The sequence below is a fragment of the Camelina sativa genome, chromosome 12, assembly GCF_000633955.1.
Source record: "Camelina sativa cultivar DH55 chromosome 12, Cs, whole genome shotgun sequence".
Taxonomy (NCBI): Eukaryota; Viridiplantae; Streptophyta; class Magnoliopsida; order Brassicales; family Brassicaceae; genus Camelina; species Camelina sativa.
In genome coordinates, this window is record NC_025696.1 from 808813 (window position 1) to 834739 (window position 25927).

A 25927-nucleotide genomic window follows, 5' to 3' on the forward strand; every position below is an offset into this window, starting at 1 on the left:
AAAAAAAAAAAAAAAAAAAAAAAAAAGGGGTCGGGTTGTTTCATAACTTAATATGAATTATTTTATATAGTTTAATTTGGTATTTTTAAGAATATTATAAATATATGATAGAACCAAAAATTAAAAATTATAACACTCTAATTTGATTTGTTATAGCATGGATAAATAATATATCATTATAATATTAAAAATCCAAAAAAAATATAATTTTTTTGTTAGAAGACGGATTGACACAATCACCAATCGAGTTAGATTAAATATAAAATCCTGAAGGACCTGAACTAGAGAGTTATATATCTTCTCTATTGTACAATTAAACTAAAATCCTTTTTCTCATTAAATATAGATCAATGTTTATTATGCGCCGATCCCTTCTTTAATAAAAGGGAAGTACACAACTTCAAATTGGTAGACCATATAATATTAATGTAGGTTATAACTAAGATTAATTATTTGATAAGTTATATGGATTAATTATTTGATAGGTTATATAGATTTAGGATTATAATCCTCTTAAAAAGATATTCCAAAGAATAAAATAAAATCTCAAATAATAATGAACTAACTATATATAGACAAAAAAAATCTCAGAATGTAATAGAAATTAATCACTCCTCCGTACATTACAAATCATTTCCGATTATACTAAAAAAAAAAAGTCTTACCTAACTTTATCAGAAAATTATGACTGGATAACAGGTAAAAATTTGAATATTTAAATTCATTTCATATATTTTTTTGTTGAATTGTATAGTTTTATATACTATAATAAACTTTTTAAATAATTTAATTTGGAATCTTTAAAAATAGTTTAATTTGATATTTTTAAGAATATCATAAATATATGATAGATCAAAAAGTTAAAAATTATAAAAACTCTAATTTGATTTGTTATAGCACGGATCAATAATATGTCAATATAATATGAAAAAATTTCAAGAAATATGATTTCTTGCTAGAGCATGGGCTAAAATTTCAAAAATATGATTTCTTAGATTAAATTTAACTTTGAAATAATGTTGTTTGGTAGGCTTTCTCAGTCATGATGATTTTGACAAACATACGTTACATATTTGGTCCTAAAATTAATATGTGTTATACTATAGGTTAAGTAATAGAATTAACAATCAAAATACAATATATAATTTTAAACAGTAAACAAATCAGATAAAATTAACAAACAAAAATTGATTTTTTTATTACACAACTTAATCCGCGTTATACCATAGGTTAAAATCTAGATATACTAGAATATATCTTACATAATAGATGTTATTTTCATAAGTCATATTCAGTATAAGATTTCATGCCATAGTATTCCATAAAAAAACCTTATAAAACAAATAAAATAATCATATACACAATGTTTTAAATAAAAATTACCAAATAAACAAAAAGAAGGAATTTTAAGCCGTGCTCTCTAGCACGGTCATATTCTAGTTAGTTTATTCAAAGGCGCATGCCAATAAAAAATAAACAGTTATGAGAATTTTAATAACGAAACGTTCCAAAAAATATTCCTTTAAATAATTCCATAAACATCCATTTCAAATTTTTGGAAGTATGAACACTATCTTTACGTGTTGAAAGAAAAGGATCAGAATATTGGATAAGACTGGTTTGTCTAATTTTCTGAATATATTGTATAATAATATTTGTAAAAATATTCTTTAAAGTAGGTATATTATAACACTATAAATATATTCATAAGTTTTAAAGCTTTGCCACATTTGTTGGTTATTGTAAAGATTCTTTACCTTAAAGCATCCAACTTTGTGGCTTATGTGTTCCAAATTGTCAACAAAGGACCCCTCTGGCCCTATATCGTCCACAATAGACACAAATACAACTTATTTAAATCATCGCCGGAACAAAGTTCTATAATTTATTCATATTTAGTTTTGTTTTTTGGAATTTCCTCGGCAGAAATAGAATCTCAATTTTCTTCCATTGAAAATTTTGCTTAGTTGTCTGAATCATAAAATATGAAACGTACTAGTTTTTTATGTTATTTAAAAGATGTTTATATAAAAAGGTTTAGTAAATTATTATATACTTTATCAGCATGCAAATCTTATACTTTTCTAACGTTCAAATAAAATAATAAAATAGTAAAATAGAAAAATAAAAAGAGAGACTAATAATTTACATTCTTCATTAGAAAATTTAAAGACTTGATAATACAATACATAGAAACTTCTCCGATTGGTCAATGACAAAAGGTTTTTGAAAGTTAAAAAAGAAACATAAACCAGTCAGACCAAAACCATGGAGGAGGAGGAGGAACATAAACAAACCCTAGACGACGATTCTCTCGACAACTGTGTAAAAAAATTTCAGTTGTAGAGATAAACTAAACTTAATATGAGACATCATCAAATGAAAGACAAGATCCTAAAAAAGAAAAAGAGAAAGACTTGTGTTTTTTTTTCAAGATTCGGACAATTTGCTAATGGCATCCCAATCAATCTCGACAGAAGGAAACTTCTCCAGCCCGAAACTCCCAATCTCATCAAACCCAGACTCCGAGAAGTCCAAGAACGTAGTATTAGTAGTAACACACGATTCCGGCGAAGAAGAAGATTCCACCTGAGACTCATCGGAAAACGAATTCTCGACGGATCTCAAGTAACCATACTCATCACTTTCTTGATACTCTGTTTTTGGCGGGAACAGCTCTGTTTCAGAACAGGGGAGATGAATTCGATGGTGATCTTCATCCTCTGTTTTTCTCAAGCTCTGACAAATCGCTTGGAGCTTCCCGTCAACAGAGGAATGGAGAGGATTGAAGAAGCTGTCTCCTCCGTAGTATCCATCAGCGTGTCTGAATTGTGGGAAGTTAAGCCTCGCGAACTCGCCTCGTAGCTTGTAAGCGGCTAGGTCATAAGCCATGGCTGCTTCTTCAGCTGTGTCGAAAGTTCCAAGCCAGAGTCGGGTCCGGTTCTTGGGCAAACGGATCTCAGCTACCCATTTCCCCCAGTGCCTTTGTCTAACTCCTCTGTAGAGTTTTTGAGTTGCCATGCTCTTCATTGGGACCGGCCTTGGGGCGAGGTTTGGGGAGATGGTGTTACGTCTCTGGTTAAGCTGGTTTTGGATCTGGTGGATTTGGTATGGTGTGAGTTGGTTTAGACCGAGAGGTGTGGTTTGATTGAAACCGCAGATTGTGTTTGAATACGGACAAGGAGAAGAAGAAGAAGAAACAGAGTTGTTGGTGAAAGGTTGAAGTGCTTTCATGAGCTCTTCTTTAAAAGGATCTGAAAGATCTGTGTTGCTATTGAACATATCTATGGCTGCCATGGATCTTAAAAAAGGATAGGTTTTTGAGAGATCTAACGAAGAAAAAAAAAGTAACAGAGAGGGATTAAAAACACACCCTCTTAGTTGACTGAATCAAATTAAAATATACAGTAAGAAAGAAGAAGAAAGAGGAAGAGATTGTACTGAGAAGTGGGTGAAATAGATCAAAACGAAAACTTCNTCGAATCAGGGGTTTTTTAAAGTTTTTTTTTTTTTTTTTTTTTGGCTCTCTCTCTCTCTCTGAATTTTTGTCGCTCGTGGGTTCGCTTGATGCGAAGTTCTTCGCTTATATATAACTCGAAAAGTTAAGCCGCCCATCGAATTCATAATAAATTCTTAATTATATAAATTAGTTCACCAGCAAAGTTAATTTAATAGTAGTATATTTTTCGTTAGATGCTTTTGTTTTCCATTTCACAATTTTGTTTTTTCGTCAGCTTGATAAAAATCTTTTAATTATTCCATGGAGGCTTAGACAATAGGAAAACGACGTTCACATATTCTTTGGATCTAAGCCGTTCCCAGGGAATATTTTGGATATAATACGACTTTATGGTGTTGTATGATAAAAAAAGAATCATCAATCATGGTTATAAAACAATTTGTAAGTATATTAAACCCTTACAAAGAAAAATTATATTAGATTTCTATTTTACTTTTTTTATCTAATTGTGTTCGAACAATCAAATGATACATTTTGAAATGTATTTAAATACTATATTATATATTGATTACGTTTACAAAGACAAAATTTTTTTATTAACTTTCCATAGACCCATATGATCTTTTTTACTCTAGTTTTGGAGCTACTTCGATAAAATCGACGACATATAATATTTTTCAGCAATAATTTCAAAAATCGTAAGAGCCAAAAGTGATATTTGTTGATTCTACGGCAAGTTGAAAGGCCAGTTTGCCTTACCACCGCTTATTTTCTTGTGCCAAAATATAACTTTATTTTCTTATAAAAACTTTTTTTACATTTTACTCATGTGAATAACGACGGGGAAAAAGGCATGGAATCATTACTACTTGAAGTATTCATGCAAACAAAAGGAAGAAATTGTAGAGATATCAAACATGAGAATATTGGTGGTCATACTAAAATATTCCAAATTCCTTGTGTGGTCCATTTCAGAAAATTTAATAAGACGATATCGCATAGAATGGGGAATATGTAAAATTAATAAACTTGAGGGATTATTTTGTAGGCAAGAAAGAAAAATAGAGGGAGAAAGTCAAGAAAACTATTGGAGAAGAATGGAAAGAGGTGAGAACTCAAGGGCGGTTTAAGTTTGCGTCACAAGGAAGCTTAGTGGATCTTTCTTCACCTTCTTTTATGTTCCTTTTTTCGATTTTGTGACGATTTATGAATTTAATATTCTTCGTTTTGAATGTCGTAGAAAAGAGAGAAAGCTATATTGCAGAGCAAATGTATAATTTAGACATATTTTGGATAAATTTATTGCATGGTCGTAAATCATTGAGATGTGTAACATATTTTTGTTCCATGGGGATCCAAATGAACAAAAACACACTTCAATTTAACATATTATAATATTAACCTGTTTTTTCACAAAATTCAAAGATTATTTTATTGGGAAAGTTAGGTGATGCAGAAAGCTTTACACGGATAAAGAACCACTTGCTTACTTGTAAGATCGTTCACCCTCCACGTTTACTCCCAAAAAAGAGCCATTATATTCTAAATATAGGCATTTACTGGTGAAATTCAAAATGGTTATTATGAATAAGCCTTCCACGTAATTTTCTTCACTTACTTTTTTTTTTGGGTAGGAATTTTATTCACTTATTTAGTAAGTAGTACTCTCTCAAGATTCCTTCAAACCCATATTACGCGTAAAAAGCCATAATTAGATTAGAGGAGAACAAGAGAAAAAATATACATATGTGGGATCCACGCTGGCGTGTTCACACGTAGGATCTGACAGCTGACAGAAGAAGAAGAAGCTAAAGTAAAGAACATATCGCTAATCTTTAGACATAAACTACTTTTGATCTCATCGTTAATCTTTTATTGGTAAAAGAATCATAACGTAGATTAGGAATAGTTCTAATGTCTTTTTTTAGATAAACTTGATTAGACGTCATATAAAATATTCGTTATATTCCTTAACATTCTACTATATTTTTTAAAGTGCTGATCGTTGAATCTATGGGCAACCACACGAAACGAAAATTCCTCATAATAATAGTAATAGTCATCTAAATGTGTATTTCTTAGTTTTCACATGTTGTTTATTATGTATGCTTTCCGACCAAACCCATAGGCAGCTCCTGCTCCTAGACCTTAACTATCGTATTTGTTCGTATAAAACAGCCAAAATATTTAAACATTCATGCAATTAGTAGTTAATTTGAAGATTCTCTATGTAAATTGAGGTTTATGACGGGTTTTTTATTGGGTCCTCCTCACTGACAACTGAAGTTTGTTCTATTCGGATCTTTATCACGTTAAAAATATGTATATGATTATCATTATTATACTTCTCATATAACAATTCGAAGAAATCATGGGTCTGTTCATTTCGTCGCCACAGGTAGCTGCAGCTGCGGCAGTCGCAATTATTGTTGTTCGTTTGGTTGCCGCAGGTACCTGCGGCATGACACTGCGGTAAACGCTATTTCTGATTTTGGACGTCGATTAGATACAGCGATTAAAAATATTACGTTTGTCGCAATCGCTGCTGCTGTCGCAGTTGCCGGCGTCAACGAAACAAACACGCCTATAATCAACTATTCGCACCGCTGGACAACCTAACTTTATCTTGGAAAATATTTAATCTCCAAGTCAACCCACGAAGTGCGTACAAATTAATTTTTGTACTTAGTGATTGATTATATATATCGACAAGATCATGGTGATTTAGTGGTCACTTAGCATACACGACACATTAAATAATTATAATTATATAGCTTTGAATATTAATTTCAATTAATAGATTGACTTTAACAAATGTCAACTCTTCCTCCCCATTTGGAGGTGAGATAAGATCAAAATAAATCAATAATATATTCCCTGATCGTGACCTAAATTTGTGACTACATTCTTTTCAAACAAAGATATTATGTGATCTAAACTAGACTTTTTCCAATTACTAAAACAAATTAGTGCATTTGAAAGTTTATAGTGACTAAATAAAGATGCACCTAAGGAAAATTGATCCATAAACTATTCATAAATCAAATAAAAAGCGGCAAAGATTTTCTAGAATGAAATAAAGAGAAGGAAAGCGACCGGGAGAAATTTCATGTCTATATTTTTTATCTATAAAAACTGAAAATATAGAACATGAAAATAAAATTTTGAATTGTAAATTTTTAAAATAAAAAAATTGAATGTTAAGATTACATAACGATGTGAAAATTAAATAAGTTGGATTTGTGAAATTTTCAAAACAAAACTTGACTTCAATTTTTTTATTTATTTAAAATGAACGTTAAAATTACACAACGATGAGAAAATAAATCGAGTTTAAGAATTCTCTCTAGTGATCACATGACTAAATTAATAAAATGATCCAAAATTCTAATATTTTTCATATCATTTAATAAATTTAATATAATATTGTTTAGAAAGACCTATAACATGAGGATAGATGGATGTCAACTGTGTGGGCAGACTATGCGGGTAGACTATGGTCAAAAATCAAATGACTACATCAATAATATGATAAAAAATCCTAATATTTTCATATCATTTTATGAACATAGTATCAATATTATATATATCTTTAAAAATGCAAAATATTGATTTGAAAATCCTTGGAACAAAAAAATAATATATAATAAAATGGTGAGAAATTTAACCTGGTCAATGGAGTATACATAGATAGGATCTGTAACGGTAAGTGAGGGAGTCAATAATGGACCGTTTTTGTACTTGGTGGTTGATTACTGAATATATATCGACAAGATCATGGTGATTTAGTTGGTCACTTAGCATACACGACACATTGAATAACTATTATTATACAGCTTTGGATATTGTTTTCAGTTCATCAAAGCTAGTTGGCTTTAACAAATGTCAACTGGTTATCCGCAATTGGAGGTGAAGATAAAATCAAAATAAAGTTATAATATATTCCCTCGACTGTGACTCAAATTTATGATTGTCGACATTTTTTTTTTCCTAATAAAACTTGATTGCAAATTTCAAGGAAAAGAAATTGAATATAAAAATTACACAACTATAACAAGTTAGAATTTGTGAAATCTCTAGCAATCAAATGAATACATTAATAATATGATCAAAATCCTAATATTTTTCATATCATTTTATGAGCATAGTATTAAAATTACATATATCTTTAAAAATGCAAAATACTGATTTTAAAATCGTTGGATTAAAAAAGAAAAAAAGAAGAAAAATTGTAAAATATTTTGACTACGTATATTATAAAACAAAAGAGAGGGACAGTTTCTTGATGGGCTTTGTCAGTATTGGCTTCATATGATTAAAATAAGTGGAACCCCCCGTAGTTGATATTGGGCTTCGATGACAGAAGTAAGTTTATATGTTTATTTTTAAACTTGAGTTAAAATATTATTATTATATGGTGTTGAAACTGTCGATGCCGTTTCTGTTGTCTTTTCTCTCTCTGTCTCTCTCTCTCTCTTCTTGACAAAAACAAATATTTTCTTGAATCTCAAATCATCTTATCACCTACCTCGGCGACAATTCAGGCAAGGGAACTCAGATCTATACGGGCGAAAGTGAATTCGAACTGGCGATATCAATCTCAATCATAAGAAATCTCTCCGCATCTAATCCTACGGTTGCTTCATCGTTTCTTCTTCTCTGAAACTACTGATCCGAGGTGGATCTCCATTTCTTGATTTTGAATCTTGATTTTTGAATCTCAATTCTTTGAAACGTTTAGATCTGTTTGAATATTCATCTTTAAGTTCTTAATTGTCTTTTTTTGAGGTGCTCTATTTCTTTTGCTTTCTTCTTTTGGTGTGTATGGAGTGAATCACTATCTCTTGTTATTATCTCATGATGTGTCTATGTGATATGGTTTATGTAGGAGTGTTTTGATATATTCATAATCGAGGAATATGTTGACCAAGTACGTGGCAAAGAGTGACAGAGTTCAGGGGCTGATCTTTCGAACCAAACGACCATGGACTCTCGCGAGTTTGCTTTGGGATTTCCGTGTGATGAACCTGTTCGTGGTCTTTATTTCCACATATGACAGCCTTTCTTCCTCTCACAAGGTACACTTTATTGTAATTTTTAGTTAGTTATTTATATTTTCTATATGATACTTGACAAGTGCTTACATCATGTTACTGCTTCATAATATACATGTTATGTTAAACTCTGGTGTTACTTGAATTATTGTAAACCATAGAATTTTGAAGTGTCTGTGTACAAACGTCAATAATATGATTTACCCTCGTCATCTCATTTTGTTGGGTTTGTATTTTGTAGCATTGAACATGTGCTTGGTTATATATATATATATATTGCAATCTATGCTCAATATAGTTTTTTGCGGGCTTATAACATTTTCAGGCTCTACTTGAAGTGAAAGATGAGCTGCAAAAGAGCTTGGGAAGAGAGAGCCAAGGGAAGCTGAAATAGCTAAAGAGATCAAAATGACTACGGGTGAAGTTAAAAAAAGAAAAATTGAAATTGGTAGAGCTGCAAGAAACAAAACTTATTAAGGTGAGTGTGTATTAGAAACCTAGTCCAAAAGAAGAAGAAGTATTGGATATAAACTCTTTTAGCTTATTGTGTTTTGTTTCTTTACATTGCAGACAACGAACTCTAAAGGGATTTCTCAAGTGTGCAAACAACATTGTTTGGTGACATGAAGTGTATCCAAGTAAGTAGCAATCAACATAAATCATGTGAAATCGTTATTTAAGAAGTCATGAGAGATGTCTAGTTGTGACAAAGAAGCAATCCAAGTATAGCCACAATCATTCTAAAAGATGTTAAAAATTTGCTCATAATCCAATCCATCCTTTCGATTAGAGTTATGTGACTTTAGACACTCATTTACATGCCTAGTAGTCCCGTGATAATTGTTCTCAAGTGTCTGAAACTCCAAACTCATAGCATTTCTCCATACTACATGTTTTATTTAGCTGAAGTTCAGTGGATTTAAATTTGCTTTGTCAAATTTCTTTTATTTTCTTCAAAATCAGTATTACGCTTTTATTAAACATGAATATATATATTTATTAGTATTTTAGTCAGTTTTTAGGGGTTTTTCTGTGGTTTATTTAAAGAAAGAAATTGAGAAATTTGAATGAAGAAAAAACAAAAAGAGGTCTTAATTGTCAAAGACCATACTAGAGGGTTGTTTATATAAAAAGTAACTTGTTAGTAATTTTTTATGTAAAATTTTAAAAATGAATTGTAAAAAGAAATTGAGCTAATATTGAAGAGAGAAAAAGAGCTTAGTTAACCGTTAATTACCAGATTAGGAATGAGAAAAAAGAGCTTAGTTTAGAAGGATTAAACTCTCTCTTTGTCGGTTTTATAAAACCCCCAAGCAAGTAGAGATCAGATCTGTGAGTGAGTAAACAACTTTTTGTTTCGTCTTCGTTTTCCTGGTAAATTGATCTCTCTCTCTGTTATGATCTCCACTACTAGTTTAGGCGAAATCCAAGTTGGGTGAATCTGATTATTGATCCCTAATATACATTTCATCTGCAGGGTGTTTCGAGATCGGAAGATGAAGAAGGTGAAGATGATGATCAGGTCGGAGACGAAGAGCAGCGAAGATGATGATCAAGGCGACAAAGTTGTCCTCGGCGTGAGTTTCCACTCCAAGAGGCCTTGGATTCTCGCGAGTCTGGACAGAGGCGGGATCGAGCTGTGGGATTATCGTATGGTGGCGTTGATCAAAAGGTTTGGTAAGCATCAGTTACCTGTTCGTGGTGTGCACTTCAACAACTTAAGGCCGTTGTTCGTCTCCGGAGGTAAAAACAAACTTTCATCTCTTTCTTTCATCCTAGGGTCCGTTTGGGTCTTGTAGAGGATAGATTGATTCTAGGGATTTGCTTCAGCTTGTCAAAAAATTGGTTGGGTGCTTCTGTAGAGAGATGATGATTCGTTGTTCTAGGGTTTGACTGTGGAAATATTGGGTGTTTTGTAGGTGATGATTTCGTCGTTAAGGTCTGGAACTACGACACAGGCAAGTGCCATCTCTCTCTTCTCGGGCATGAAGGTTCTGTCCGCACTGTCCAGTTCCACCCCGATTCCCCCTGGATCCTGAGTGCTAGTGAAGATAAGACTATCCGCATATGGGACTGGAAATCAGGGCAATCAGGGCAATCTCTTTATCTCTTGAATGGTCACACGGATTGGGTTACCTGCGCCTCGTTTCATCCTACTACCGGATCCATCTTGTCAGGATCTAGAGATCAGACTGTGCGTATTTGGGATCAGGAGAAACCATTTTCTGGGCCTTTTGTTAGCAAGGTGCTTACTACTCATACTAAAGGAGTCAACTCCGTTTCTTTTCACCCAACCGACCGGCGTCTTATTGTCTCTTGTTCTGATGACCAAGTAAAGTTGTTGTGTCTTAAGACGGATGGTAATTATTCTTTTCTTTTCTTTCGCACTACTTGCCTTCATTCTAGAGTGATTAATGATGATACTTTCTTGCAGGAAGTCTTGCAGGAACAAGATTGAAGACAGAAGACATATTGGAGACAAAACACCCTTTGGATGACGACACTTACACAAATGCCTCCTTTCAAGTAAATTCTTCCCCAATTGTCTCCACTACTACACGAGGGAGGATCCGTGTGTGGGATCCCAGTGTCTGGGATAGCCGCCGAAATGAACTTGACACTTTCGACCTTAAACACATATTCTCGTCACTAGCAGTTCACCCTGAGACGAATCTAATTGCCGCAGGACATGACAGTGGTTTCATCGTCTTCAAACCTGATAGACAACGTCCTGCATTTGCTGTGAGTGGAAATTTCTTAACCTATGTCAGGGGTCCTGGTTTGTTCGTATATGATTTCTGCGCACAGAGAGAATCTCAACATCCAGCAAACCATATTGTGAAGATATTTTCTTTCAATCCAGAAAGGGATGCAATTCTCGCTTCCTCAAATGTGGATGGCGCTTCTTACGAGATGTACTACTACCTCCAACCAACCCTTACATATCTCCCTGCGACAACCAATACGGTTTCTGCTATCTTTGTTTCAACAGATACCTTTGTGGTTCTGCAGAAAGACCCCAGAATGCTTCTACTCAAGACCTTGGACGGCAGCATGCTCTCTCAGATCTCTCTCCCACTGATCACTGAGGCTACCGTTGATACTATATTCTATGCTGGGACTGGGTATTTGCTTTGCAGATCTGAGGAGAAATTAGAGATGTTGGACCTGCAGCAAAGCCTGGTTGTTTGTGAAATCCAGACTCCATCTGTTGTTAGATCCGTTGTTTGGTCCAGTGATATGGAGAGGGTTGCTTTGCTCAGCAAACATACCATCATGATCGCAAGTAAAAGTCTCGTCCTCCAGTGCACCCTTCATGAGACTAATCGTGTGAAAAGCGGAGCTTGGGACGATGGCTTTGGTGTCTTGATCTACACAACTTTAAACCACCTCAAATTCTGTCTTCCTAATGGCGAGAGTGGAATCATCCGAACCCTCGATGTCCCTTTTTATGTCACCAAAGTCTCACGAGACTTGGTATATTGCTTGGACCGCCAAGTGAAGCTCAAGATTTTTAGAATTGTTTCAAGTGAATATGCTCTCAAGGTTTCACTCCTCAGGGAGAACTTCGACCATGTCAAGAGTATGATCCGTACCTCCCAGCTGCCCGGGCAGGCTATGGTCCATTATCTCCAGCAGAAAGGATTCCCTGAAGTTGCTTTTCCTCTAGCTCATGATGAAAAGACCCGAATTAGCCTTGTTATTGAAAGTGGCAACATAGACGCTGCTGTTACACCAGCTAGAACTCTTAATGAGAAAGATCAGTGGCACAAACTTGCTGTGGGTGCTCTTAGATATGGTAGGGTAGGTGTGGCCAAACTTGCTTACAAGGAGGCACAGAATTGGCAAAGGCTGGCCTTTCTCCATCTCTTAACTGGAGACTTGAAGAACCTGGAATCTGTTGTGGAGGAGAGCAATAGTTTCATGTTGAAGTTTGAACATTCACTTTTCGTGGGAGATGTGGCATCGCGTGTCAAGGTACTAGAGGACGCAGGGCACTTACCTCTTGCCTATATCATAGCTTCGGTTCATGGATTATGCGATACTGCTGAGCTTTTGGCAAATAAGCTGGGACACAATGTGCCTTCCTTGCCTGAAGGTAAAAAGTCTTCCCTTCCTATGCCCCCAGCGCCTATCTTGTGTGAACATGATTTGCCTGTCCTGGAGAAGAAGTTTGTGTCTTAGAAAGAGCCGTTTAGAACCAGTAGCTTCAACACAGAGTAAGTCTCAGGGAAAAACCAGTAGCTAAGATTCTTTATCGTGTCTTTTACTTCAACTCTTGACTATTTTTATTTATTCATTGATATTCCAGTGAATAAAAGAAGAAGAAGAAGAAGAAGAACAAGAAGAAGATGAAGAAGAAGAAGAATAAGCTTGCTTGGTTTTAATCTCTGCTACTTATATGTTTAAGACATGGCGTGATGTGATCGCAGGACGCGACCTCAGCCAAGAAGACCAAGACACGCCGGACGCGACCGAGACGGCTGACCAAGACGCATCACCGACTGAAAGTTGGCCGTAAGTCCAAGCCGCGTCCATACCGCGATCGTACCGAGACCGCGTCCGGCGGTCACATCATGGCGTCTGTGCTCAGTCTTGTGTGTTACTCAATTGCATTCTTGTTTCTGATTTTGAAGAAGGGATTTAGAATCGTGGGTAGGGTTTATTTGGTTTTAATCTCTGCTACTGATATGTTTAAGTCATTGCGTCTGAGTGAATTTGGAGCATCGTCTCCTTCCCCTTTTCTTAAATCAAACGAGAACAGATGTTTCAATCATAGCTCAATCCATCAATTAATAAGAAAGATGGTTTCAGTAGCTTGAAGAAAATTTCATTGCAAATCACACCAAATCACATCATTTCTCCTTAGAAAAAAAAAAAATCTAACAAATCAACCAAAATATTATGAAATTTCACTCAAATCAATACATCATTTCTCTAAAATTCTTAATTCAATACACCCCTAGTGGATCAAACAAAACATACAATTCAAGAAGGTATATGATAAAGGGACCATAAGCACATCATCAACCACGAGATTAATTAGTTCCTTTAGTAAAACCATTCAATCTTGCACCATACTTCGTCACCTCCACGACACTTTCCAAGGGCAATCATCGCACACCAATTCTTCTTGTTTGGTTTAGACAGCGTAAACCGGTCCCATACGATTACGACTTTCCCAGCAAAAGTTAACTATTTCAACCTTATCTGTTAAGTACATAAGTTTTTTTTAATCTATATATACATTTTTCAAGTATCTTTTGCAAATAAATCTTGAACTTGCCACCTATTTACAAGACTGCCATTGGTATTTAAATTTAATTTAAAAAATCTAAACTAAAATATTAAAATGACTAACCGATATTCCAAAATTGGAACTGATATTAAATATATTAATTATTGTTACAAATCTAATATTAAACACAATTTTCCATAAAACTCAGATCCTAATTTAATTAAGTTGTTGTTTTAGAAACATAATTATTATACTTTAAAAAAAAAGAAAATATTTTCACTGTAGTAATTAAGTTATACATAACTATAGTAAGAGACTAAATAGTTTTGGAAACATAATAATTAACTTAGTTATTTTCAATTAACATATAACATTCAATTAATTTTTCTAAAATGTCTTAATTCTGATTTTTTAAAAAACAAAAATAATAAAAAGTTACATTCTCTAATATTAATATGAAATAGTTAAATTCACACAAAAAATAATTCCATGTTTTCATAAGGATGACTTTCATTGATAAATACCAAAGCTGTTATTATAATTAGCTATTTTTGATTAAAATTGTTTTCTAGATTTGTTAATATCATAATTTTAAATTTTAAATTACAACATTAGCAATATTGGATTAAAATTATTTTATAAATTCGTTAAGATCATAATTTAAAAAGTTAAATTACAACAACCAAGATTTGGCATTTTAAGTTATCTTTGATTAGGTTTTCTATCTATGGGTCAATTATATTTTAGAAGACATTCTATAGAATAACTATTAATTTGTAAAAATAAATATTAATTGTTTACACAAATGTTTCTTATATATACATTTTTCAAGTACATTTAGCAAATAATTTACCAAATAAATTCTGAATTTGCCACCTATTTACAAGACTGCCATTGATATTTAAATTTAATTTAGAAATTTAAACTAAAATATTAAAATGACTAACAGATTTTCCAAAATCGGAACTGATATTATATATATTAATTACTGTTACAAATCTAATATTAAACACAATTTTCCATAAAACTCAGATCCTAATTTAATTAAGTTGTTGTTTTGGAACCATAATTACTATACTTTCCAAAAAAAGAAAATATTTTCACTGTAGTAATTAAGTTATACATAACGATAGTAAGAGACTAACTAGTTTTGGAAACATAATAATTAACTTAGTTATTTTCAATTAACATATAACATTCAATTAATTTTTCTAAAATGTCTTAATTCTGATTTTTTAAAATACGAAAATAATAAAAAGTTATATTCTCTAATGTTAAATTCACACAAAAAATAATTGCATGTTTTCATAAGGATGACTTTCATTGATAAATACCAAAGCTGTTATTATAATTAGCTATTTTGATTAAAATTGTTTTTTAGATTTGTTAATATCATAATTTTAAATTTTAAATTACAACATTAGCAATATTGGATTAAAATTATTTTATAAATTCGTTAAGATCATAATTTAAAAAGTTAAATTACAACAACCAAGATTTGGCATTTTAAGTTATCTTTGATTAGGTTTTCTATTTGTGGGTCAATTATATTTTAGAAGACATTCTATAGAATAACTATTAATTTATAAAAATATATATTAATTGTTTACACAAATGTTTCTTAGATTTTAGAAAATATTAGTTTTTAATTTTTTAGTTAAAACCAAAAAACATACTGTAAACATCTCCTCCCCTATCATTATATACATTTTTGGAGACATTTATGAAATAAATTCTGAAGTTCATACTTATTTACAAGCATGTCATTGACTCATTCGTATTAATCATTAATTTATTTTTCATTTAACTAATTAGTATTAAGTTTCTATTTTTGAAAACAAGATTTTCCATCCTAAATAAATTTCCAAAACAATTGGAATCATTCTCTTTAACATTAAGTTAACATTAAGTATTAAGTTTATAATTAATTTAATTAATATTAAAATTTTCAGTTTTACAAAACAATATTTTCTCTATACACAAATTTCCTAAACAATCCGCCTAATCAATAAACTAATTGATTTTCGATCTTAAAGGAGGGTCTGTGGCCGAGATTTTTGATCTCAACGCATTGATCTCAACATATTTACAACTAATTTTTAATTTCACGGATTTCTTATGATGAATTTTTGCGGATTATAAATCTTTGAACATGTTATTTGACCCGCTGAAACAACCCTTCCTTTTTTTTTTTTTAATACCTTAATTTACTAGTGGTCCCATACCCACCACTAACATTCTAACAACAAACAATAACCGCGGATAACCAAATAAAACAGTTTCCATTTAATCCAATAAAATTCCAACATAAATAAACCAATACTCAATAATGCAATAAACCAAACCAACAATGAAATAGCAAGGTTCCAACATCCTACAATGCTCTATCAACTCAATACTAGCAACCTAACAATAGCTAGACCACAATCAATCAAGCCTCTAGAACATCCTCCTCCTCATCGCCTTTGATCCCACGATCACACTTTTCCTTTACCTGTACACCACAAACAACAATTGAGATGCGTAAGTATTATCACAAATACTTAGTGAGGCCGTCCTCCCATCTACTAGGTTATACACACAAGCATATGAGACCCTCATGTTTAAGCAAAACAAACAACACACAACAATACATCAAACCAGGAAAATAAGCCTCGGATGAGACCAGTGTCGACCGATGCCTCACGGTGTCGATCGATGCTACAAACAATAGTGTCGACCGATGCTAAACAGTGTCGACCGATGCCCCTCAAAATGGTGTCGACCGATGCTTCCTAGTGTCGATCGATGCCTCTTCTGCAGACACGATCTGCGCGAACACGAACGTCGATCTCTCCTTCCAAATCACATCGAAACCGTCTCAAACTCACCCAATCTCCTCAGAAACCTCTGGGAATCACGAAAACAACGAACCCAAGCAACAAAACAACACAAAGAACCANCCACGATCACACTTTTCCTTTACCTGCACACCACAAACAACAATTGAGATGCGTAAGTATTATCATAAATACTTAGTGAGGCCGTCCTCCCATCTACTAGGTTATACACACAAGCATATGAGACCCTCATGTTTAAGCAAAACAAACAACACACAACAATACATCAAACCAGGAAAATAAGCCTCGGATGAGACCAGTGTCGACCGATGCCTCACGGTGTCGATCGATGCTACAAACAATAGTGTCGACCGATGCTAAACAGTGTCGACCGATGCCCCTCAAAATGGTGTCGACCGATGCTTCCTAGTGTCGATCGATGCCTCTTCTGCAGACACGATCTGCGCGAACACGAACGTCGATCTCTCCTTCCAAATCACATCGAAACCGTCTCAAACTCACCCAATCTCCTCAGAAACCTCTGGGAATCACGAAAACAACGAACCCAAGCAACAAAACAACACAAAGAACCAAGAACACACCCAAACAAAAGAGATCTCATGCTTAGATCAACCATGGTCAAGCACTCACCTCAAAAACAGGAAGATTGGATTGAGAAACGATGGAATCAACACCTCCAGAAGCTTCTCCTTCGTTCCCAGCAACAGCTATCACTTCTACAGCCTCAGATCTCTCTAAAATCTCCAAGAACAAGCCCAGAAAATCACAGAAACGTTTTCTCTCCTTTCTCTCTTTCTTTTTCACTCAACGGCGACAAAAATGAGACTCCAAAACCCTTAATTCGTCTCTTAACACTTATAATTACGATTAGGGATTTTAATTGAACCAAACCGAACCAAACAGCAATTAAAACAAACCCGACCAAACCGGAAAACATGGTGTCGATCGATGCACCAAGGGTGTCGATCGACACCCACACCAAAACCTTAAAAATTGGTTCGCGGATGTTACACCCGCCTAGCATGGCGGGTTTTGATTATAGAACCAACACTAAAACTATTAGTTTATCACATATATACTATAGATTTGTAATCATAGTTTGGAAAATTGACTTATAAATTATTTAGTATATGAAGTACAAAATATTACACATACTATAACACATTCTTAATATTCAAAAATAAAAACAAATATCCATAACAATATAAAATAACATACCATATAGGCATATACCTCTGTTTAATTCTAGAGAACAAAACATATCTAGAATTTTATATTCTATCTAATAACAAGTTTAATGTAATTAAGTTATAAACTTTATAAAAGTGTAATAAGAAGAAAAAGAATTGTAAACAAAATTACAAAATTAATTAGAGAAAGGTTAATTAATTGAGAATTTGAAAACTAAATAAATTAAAAATTATTATTTAAAATACAATAATTTATATTTTGCCCCGCAGTACACGGGTGAAATCCTAGTAACTTTTTAATTTTAGTATATATATATATCCTTTTCCGTTTCCTACTTTTACTGTACTCAACGCATATATCCCCTTTTAATAAACGAGAAATACACTACTTAGTTTTTGTAGACTTTATATTTTTAATAAATGGTTATAAATGATTACAAATAGGTTATACGTAGTATATACATTAATTCATATAGCAAACGGTTACACCTAAATATTCCAATTTGATAATTGATATACCTTTGGTAACAAATAAAATCGTGGAGCAAACGGTTACACCTAAATATTCCAAATTGATAATTGATATATAGATTTTTGGTAACAAGTAAAATCGTTGATATTCCCAACTATATTTTTGGAATGTTTTAGTCCTATATCATATTGTTTCGAAAGATTTTAAACACGATATTACAAATTTAATTTCTACAGATTTTATTGATAAATCACAACGTTAAACAACTTATTAAAGGGGATAAAAATATACAGTGAATTCATTATATTTAAAACGGGTCCTATATAATAAAACGGAAGTACACAACCTTTTTGTAGATTATATAATTTTTATAAGTTGGTTATAAAATATGTTATAAATTAAATATAGGTTGGTTACAAAAAACGGGTTATAGATTAATTGGTCAATATATACACTTAAGAATATCCCAAAGAATCCTCTGAAATAAAATATTCTGATGATTTATACAATTTCCAAAATAGAATCTTTAGTATTCAATGTATTGTTTCAAAATATATATTGTTAGGCATAAAAAGGAATAAAATCTTGGTAATTTATCACACTTAATCGTGATTTCTGAGATCTTATTATGCAGTTAAAAATAAAATCTTACCTGAGCACGGATCATATTAAAACACTTTCACCAAACATGTTCAAAACTTAAAATAAAAACAAACAACAAACATAACCATATCTCATACATAAAATTACAAAATTAACAATATAAACTTACAAAATAGATATTTTTTTCAAGCTATCATATTTAACATTTGATTTTATTGCATAATGTTTTATTCAAAACAACTTTTAAAAACAATCATATAAATTATATTTTATTCTAAAATTATAATATAAAATAAATTATGTAATTTCAACCCGTGCTCTAGCACGAATCATATTCTAGTAAATTGTTTATAAGAATACGGTAGATCCATTCTCATGGGATGTATTTTATATTATTTCAATCAATGTGGTTCTATATAATTTTCACTATGAGTCTATGTATAAATACTTTGACATGTATTTTTTTTCATGATTCTCAAAACGAATTGAACATATTTTGGTTTAACGACATGTTTCTATTCAATTTTGACTGTTCAATCTCCATTACAAACTTCTTATACGAATTTTTGAGACTTTAAAAAGGATTCCTAAGACTTAAAATTAGACAAATAATGTTATAATAAGATGGTTCAATTTTTTTTGTTTTTTTTTTAAGTTTGGTTAGGATTGTGTTTCTATTTTCGGATTAAAAAAAGGAGAGAGAATGAAAATTATTATATGGATGAGGATGACCCATCATCCTACTCTAAATCAAATTCTTTGGAGATCTTAGTTCATATATGCTATTTCTTCTAATACAGGGCTTCTCGTAAATAGAATTATAAAAGCTGAAAACTTCTGCCCGATTCATGGATTCATCTGATGCACACCCTCCCATTACGTATATTTTAGGATATATGCCATCAACCACTGCGCTGTTCCTGGCCATGGACATGCTAGGGGCTTTACGTAAGGTGTGAATACTTCTATTTCTATACACCCACACGGAGGAGGATGGATCATCGATCGTATCCACCAATTATGTAGGTTTCTGAACCAACAGTCACACAGGGTATTGGTACTTGATAATTGTACAATGAAGGCAACGGCACCAGTAAATTTCCAGTAGACTTTTTCTTGATCGTGCCACCGTTGGTTAGGGTTTGATTAGGTTTTATCCAAAGAGTGAACCAACAAGGATAAGAACGAGTGGGCAATTTTAGCAATACGAAGGGTCGGGCGATCAAAGCAAATTCGCTCAATCATCTTATCAGACGAGCTTGGAAATACTAGTATTGGGTAGTACTATCCGGAGACGTGGGCTATAAGCAACTCACAACGATTTCGTGTGGAAACGGCGATTGGTTCTTGCTATGGGGTACGTCTTCTTGGGAGATCATAGCTCTAGGAGTTACGGCTAAATAATACGATCAGCTACACTTCTCCACTATATATATCCGTAGCTTATAACCACTGCATCACAATCACTGATTCAGTTTGTTCATTTATCCGTTTTCCAAGTGTCAATAAGTCCCAAGAAATAACTGATTCATCTTGTTCATCTATCCGTTTTCCAAGTGTCAAAATAGTCCCAAGAAAAAGTCTCAGGAGAAAATGCCGACATTGTCTCAGTTGTCTCTCCGAGGATTATGTTGTCCGGAAACGTGACCGGCATAACTTAACAAAATTGTAATCTTATCCCGAAAACTAAAAATAAAAAGCACACTTATCTTAAAGGAAATCTATCATTAGATAATATCAAAATGTTTTAGGATATGAAACTTATACGATGTATCATCGCTAGCTATGGACTAAAAACACGTGTCAAATCAAAAGCATACTGTTGATCAATATGTTCTCACAACGCAAGAGTAAATATTACTGATTAACAGCGAAATAGGGGGTTTAAACACAATATCAACCCTTCAATCTGACCCCAAACTTCACCATTGATGCTCTTGTCAAGCAAAATCACAGCACACCAAATTTTCTTGTTGAATAACAAGGGGCTGTCCCAAAATATTACGAGCTTTTCACCAGAAGCACAAATTTCAGTCCCAGCTCTAGTATACGCATCAAGTCCTTCCAAACCCTTGATCGATCTCCACTCTTTTGACTTTGTTTCGTACCACGAGTATTTTTTATGCACATAAGAGTACCTTACATTATCTATCACACAAAAGCTCTCCTCCAAGTGTCCCTCAAAATCTTGCCATTTATTTTCTTTAATAAGGTAAACGAAGTTCTTCGTATTGCTCTTCATATAAATCTTGCCACTCCTCGGTAGGAGCTTTTTATACGAAGAGCCCCGAATCAGACAGTCAGGCTCTCGTAAAGGTTTCCAAGTTTGAGTCTTTGGATCAAAAACCTCACCCCAATACTGTGCATTTACACAACCTCCCATCACATATATTTTCCCATGGAGGACACATATAAGGGGATCCTTGCGAGCCACCATCATCCTAGGGGCTTTACGCCACTTGCCACTCACGTCACGAGACATAACCGACGAGGAGAGCGAGTATTGGCTGCCGAACTTGTAGAGTTCTGAACCAACCCTTACGCATTTTATATAAGGTGGTTGAAAAGAATAGGAAAAGGGCTCTGGTATCAAGAAAGCTTCAGTAGACTTTTCTTCAGACGTGCATTGAGTTATTAAAGTTTGACGATCAGGTTTTATCCAGAGACTAAACCAGAAGAGGCCAGGACGATCGTACAATTCTACGCTGACATAAACAAATTCCTCTTGAGTTTTAAGTTGGGCTCGTACCTTATATAGCATCTTGGAGAGGACGAGCGAACGGAAGCTCTTGGAGACAAGAGTGAGCTTTGGGTAGTGCACTTTCGATATGCGAGCCAAGCAGCTCAATACAATGTCCTCCGGTAGTGAGGAAAACGACGACGTAAGAGGCGCCGGCGAGGCCGTAGAGGATGGTTTGACTTGTTCGGCAGCTCTGTATCGGACTTCATAGCGGCGCTTTTGTGCTAAAAATACACGATTAGGGTTATCACGAATAACTTATGCGTACTATTCTTTTGCGTACCATATATATATATAGTATTTTACATTTTTACTATTTGGAGTAAATAAGATATTATCGTAGGAAAAAAATTGACTAGAGAAAGTTTAAACATAATTACATTAATACCCCTCTTCTGAATTTTCAATGCATCACTGTTTTATCGCAGTTAGAATTATTATTAGTTGTGTAAGCAACTCTAGCTGCTTCAAATTTCACCTTTACATCTTCGTACATTTTCAAAGAAGCTTCCGAAAACTTTTTCAATCTCTCAAGAAGCTTCGCCAAACTGGAATGCAAATTAGACAAATCCGAAACCAACACCGAACCACCACCTTTTTCTTCCTCCAACATCTCCATATCTAATGAGAACCCCTTGATTGACCCGCTGAGTTCATCGGACGGCAAAGATTTGATCCCAGCCAACCAGTCTCGACACAGCACGAATATAGGTGGAGCCAGGACACGGCGTGGGGACCATGGTCTTCGGTTTCTTAAAGACCGTTCTTGAGGGAGCATGACACAGTTGTGAAGCCAACCGTTTAGAGCTTCCACATAAGAAACCATACTGTTTACCAAATATACAAAGCTTAGACCAAAACACTCTGTTTCTTCTATAAGTTCTGACAAAATCCGTCTCTTGAGCAAGTTCTCGGACACTGTTGTTTTGGAGGAGTTTCGACAATGGTAAGCCAGTGAAATGGTAATGTACTGTGAATGATGACATTCAAGCATCGCTTTCCACATTCTTATCAACCTAAAGAGAAGACAAAGACCAATATCAACGAGAGTCCAATATCCAAAAGTTAATTAAAAAGAGACATTTGGTTATTTAGTTACTATACTATATACCCTTGAAGAAACTCTAAGAGCTGTGGCTGGAGCTCGTCGTCTCTGATTCTCTCTATCCGCTTTGAAATCGAATCAACAGACTGAATCGCTACTCTGATTCTTGAATGAAGATCTTTAGCAGCTGCTCTTGTTCTATCCATCGATTTAGCGCTGTGATCTTTTGTGAATTGGTTTCTTAACTGCTCGCATTTTCGATCATACTCTTTTCTAATCACCTCACTCGCCTGCAGTTGAACACAAAAGACAAAACAAATGAGATGTGAACTTCATTGAGCACAACACCAACGGACATAAGAGTCATGAACTCAGATATGTTTTACCTTGACTTCATCATATAGTTTTCTTTCCCACGCGTATAACCGATCAAGCGAAGAGGAGTGACTTCCTGAGATCATACAAAACTCTTCAATGAAATCACTTCCACTTTCATCATCATGATCTTCCTTTGATGTTTGGATTAACGGATGTCTAGAAGTAGAGGATCTTGAAGACAATGTTCTCTTCCACACAATGACTTTACTAACTTGATGACTCAATGGCTCTACATTAAATAAAGCTTAATTTAAACACTACAACAACTCATAAAACAAAGACAGAAGATAAATAATAAATCAAACCTTGAGAAACTGGTGAAGAACTCTTCCCTCTACAACAAGCTCGCTTCAATGCTGCAAGAAACGCTATTGAGTTCCCTTTTCCTGGTTAACAAAAACAAACACACTCACGAATCAACCTTCAATTTCAGTTTCAAAATCAACAACCATTCACACAATGAAAACAGAACTCAGACCTGTCATATCAGCAAATCTGACTCTGATCTTGTTAGCTTCAAGCATACTTGAAACTTCTTTGCCAGATTCAGAAGCTCTAAAGAACTTATGCTCTATATCTTTCATACTCGACACAAAGTCTTTAGCTCTATGTGTGATAAACTCCGATGGATCTTCTCTTTCACCGTTTCCACCTTCATCATCATCACCTTCTTCACAACTCTGTTTCCTCTGCTCTGCTTTAAAACTCGACGAGTCTTGCTGAGTGCCACATTTTGCTACATTCCCTTGACTAAACTTTCCTAATCCTACAACTGCTGCATCACAATCAATCTCGGTTTGTTCTACAAATCTCAAGTTATCAAAATCGTCACAAGTGTCAAAATAGTCCCAAGAAGACGTCTCCGGACGGCGAGGACGCGGCGGAGGAGGAGAAAACGCCGGCATTGTCTCCTCTAGATCGTCTTCGTCGCCGTCGCTCAGAGGGTTAATCGTGAAAGTGACAGCAGAGTTAGCCGTATCCGTCTTCATGAAGCTTAGATTCACAAAGGGTTTAGGGTTAGGGTTTGGATTCGAGACATGACTCAGTGGCGAGTCGTCAGGGTAAGAAGAGTTATGAGAAGGGGATTTCTCATTATTCTCAGCCTCAGTGGCGGTTAACGACGGAGATGATTCATCAGCCGACTCCGTCTCAGCGTATTGACGGAGACAAGCTCCGATGTTCCGGAGTGAACGGATGTATGACACGTGTGCGGCTGCCAAAGCACATCTAGAATCCATAGCTTGTTTGACAAATCTCTTCCTTTCTTTACATAGCTGAAGCGGCTCATTCTTCTTCTTCTTCTTCTTCGTGTTCATCATCGATGTTTTCGAGTTTGAACATCCCATTTTCTCCAATATCGAATGACTCATTACTTCAAAAGCAAACAATAAAAATCGAAACTTTCGGATTTTGTTCTCTACCCTGAAATCTCTCTCACAGTGGTTACAAAACAGAACAAACTAAAAGAACCCATTTGAAAAGACAAAAAAGGAGATTGGTTTATTAGACGAGAGAAAAAAAAAATGATAAGTCTTGAGGTTTTTTTTGTTTTGTTATACTTTAATGGAGGTTTGTGAGAATTAAGAAGAAACAGAGTGAGCAGTAGCTTTCACCACGCGAAAAAGGAAAGGTAGTTGGTTGGGGGAATCACTTATAAGGAAGAATCCAAAAATTGCTTATTGAAGGAGAAAAACCTGATAAAGGGAGGAGCTTCGTTCAGACAAATCTTAAGAGGAAACAGAGAGAGAGTAGAGAGATGGGTGTGAAGACATTTTTGTCTTCTTGGTTTGTTATCGTTTTACGTGAAGAAATTAAAATATTATTAGTCGTAAAGAAATTGCAGAGATTTTAGTTCATTCCAATACACATCAGTATCATTACTCCAAAAGCTGAGCTAGAAAAAAATAAAAGTTAAAGCAGTGAGAAAATCAAAATCCTAGCCCAAAATTTTTCAGATTCTCTCTCTCTAGAAACTACAAAATCTATTTTATTTTTGAATATGAACATGAAAGCTACACATTTTGAATATTTTTGTTTTCTTTATTATTTATTTAATTAAACTTATGAGAAGGGGAGTTATGTGAAGCTCGTTACTTTTATTTATTTATTTGGTTATACTAGTTGTGAATGGACCGAGCAGGGAAAGAGAATGAGGGAAAACCAAGTCAAAGCTTAACGTATCTATTCCATAATCTTCTGTTTTTTTGTGATTTGGTAATCGTTGAATCTTCCAAAGATTGATTTAATTCGGTCTATGACCAGTGGTGGATTGAGAAGACAAAAAAAAAAGAAACGCTTACTTAATCGTTCGGTTTAACTTTAACCTAATTGGGCCACCTAAGGGAGGGAACTCTTTAGTATGGAGAATCGTGCATTTGTTTTTGGGTTTGAGCAAATTGCCCTTCTTTTTTTTTTCGTCCCTAACGGCTCCTTGAAACCTGGGCTTTAGTCTGTGTATGAGTCGAGTCAAAACCAAATTGTCAAACACACTCAAGTATATTAAAATTAAAAGGGATATATAATAATATATATATGACGAGGGACAAGAAAGAATGGAGGTTAAAGGGATATAATAACTTCTTGGAAGTGAGATATGGGAGAAAATTTTGCATATTGTAAGATGATGATGGTATGGAGAATAATATATATAGTATATAGTGTTTTGATCCATTTATCTATCAAAAGTTCAAATTTTTTAAACTGTGAGCTATAAAAATAAAGTATGAAGCGCTTTTTGGAGTCTCTAAATCCGACCTTACATGAAAGGTTTTATATTGGAAGAGTACTCGAGAGCAACTTTGAAGAATAATTTCACAATCATTTAACGGCGTGACCTTAATCATATGTGTTGGGTTTAATTACTGGTTACTGTCTCAAAGTTCTACTATAAATTTAGACTTTTTAGT

General features: G+C 34.0%; 3 protein-coding genes across 3 annotated transcripts; 1 reads left to right on the forward strand and 2 right to left on the reverse strand.

Annotated features, from left to right (window-relative positions):
* On the reverse strand, nucleotides 2132-3503 carry LOC104729299 (ethylene-responsive transcription factor ERF060-like). Its single transcript, XM_010448235.2, has one exon. It carries the CDS (start codon nucleotides 3295-3297, stop codon nucleotides 2431-2433), a length of 867 nt encoding a protein of 288 aa, XP_010446537.1. The 5' UTR covers nucleotides 3298-3503; the 3' UTR covers nucleotides 2132-2430.
* LOC104729300 (coatomer subunit alpha-1-like) lies at nucleotides 7887-13291 on the forward strand. The gene is made up of 8 exons (XM_010448236.1): nucleotides 7887-8138; nucleotides 8349-8538; nucleotides 8840-8992; nucleotides 9085-9152; nucleotides 9992-10257; nucleotides 10434-10874; nucleotides 10949-12734; nucleotides 12827-13291. Exons 5-7 carry the CDS (start codon nucleotides 10011-10013, stop codon nucleotides 12697-12699), a joined length of 2439 nt encoding a protein of 812 aa, XP_010446538.1. The 5' UTR covers nucleotides 7887-8138; nucleotides 8349-8538; nucleotides 8840-8992; nucleotides 9085-9152; nucleotides 9992-10010; the 3' UTR covers nucleotides 12700-12734; nucleotides 12827-13291.
* On the reverse strand, nucleotides 21995-24506 carry LOC104729301. Its single transcript, XM_010448237.2, has 5 exons — nucleotides 23500-24506; nucleotides 23327-23407; nucleotides 23030-23250; nucleotides 22710-22933; nucleotides 21995-22614 (listed from the first exon to the last, which is right to left on the reverse strand). Exons 1-5 carry the CDS (start codon nucleotides 24389-24391, stop codon nucleotides 22002-22004), a joined length of 2031 nt encoding a protein of 676 aa, XP_010446539.1. The 5' UTR covers nucleotides 24392-24506; the 3' UTR covers nucleotides 21995-22001.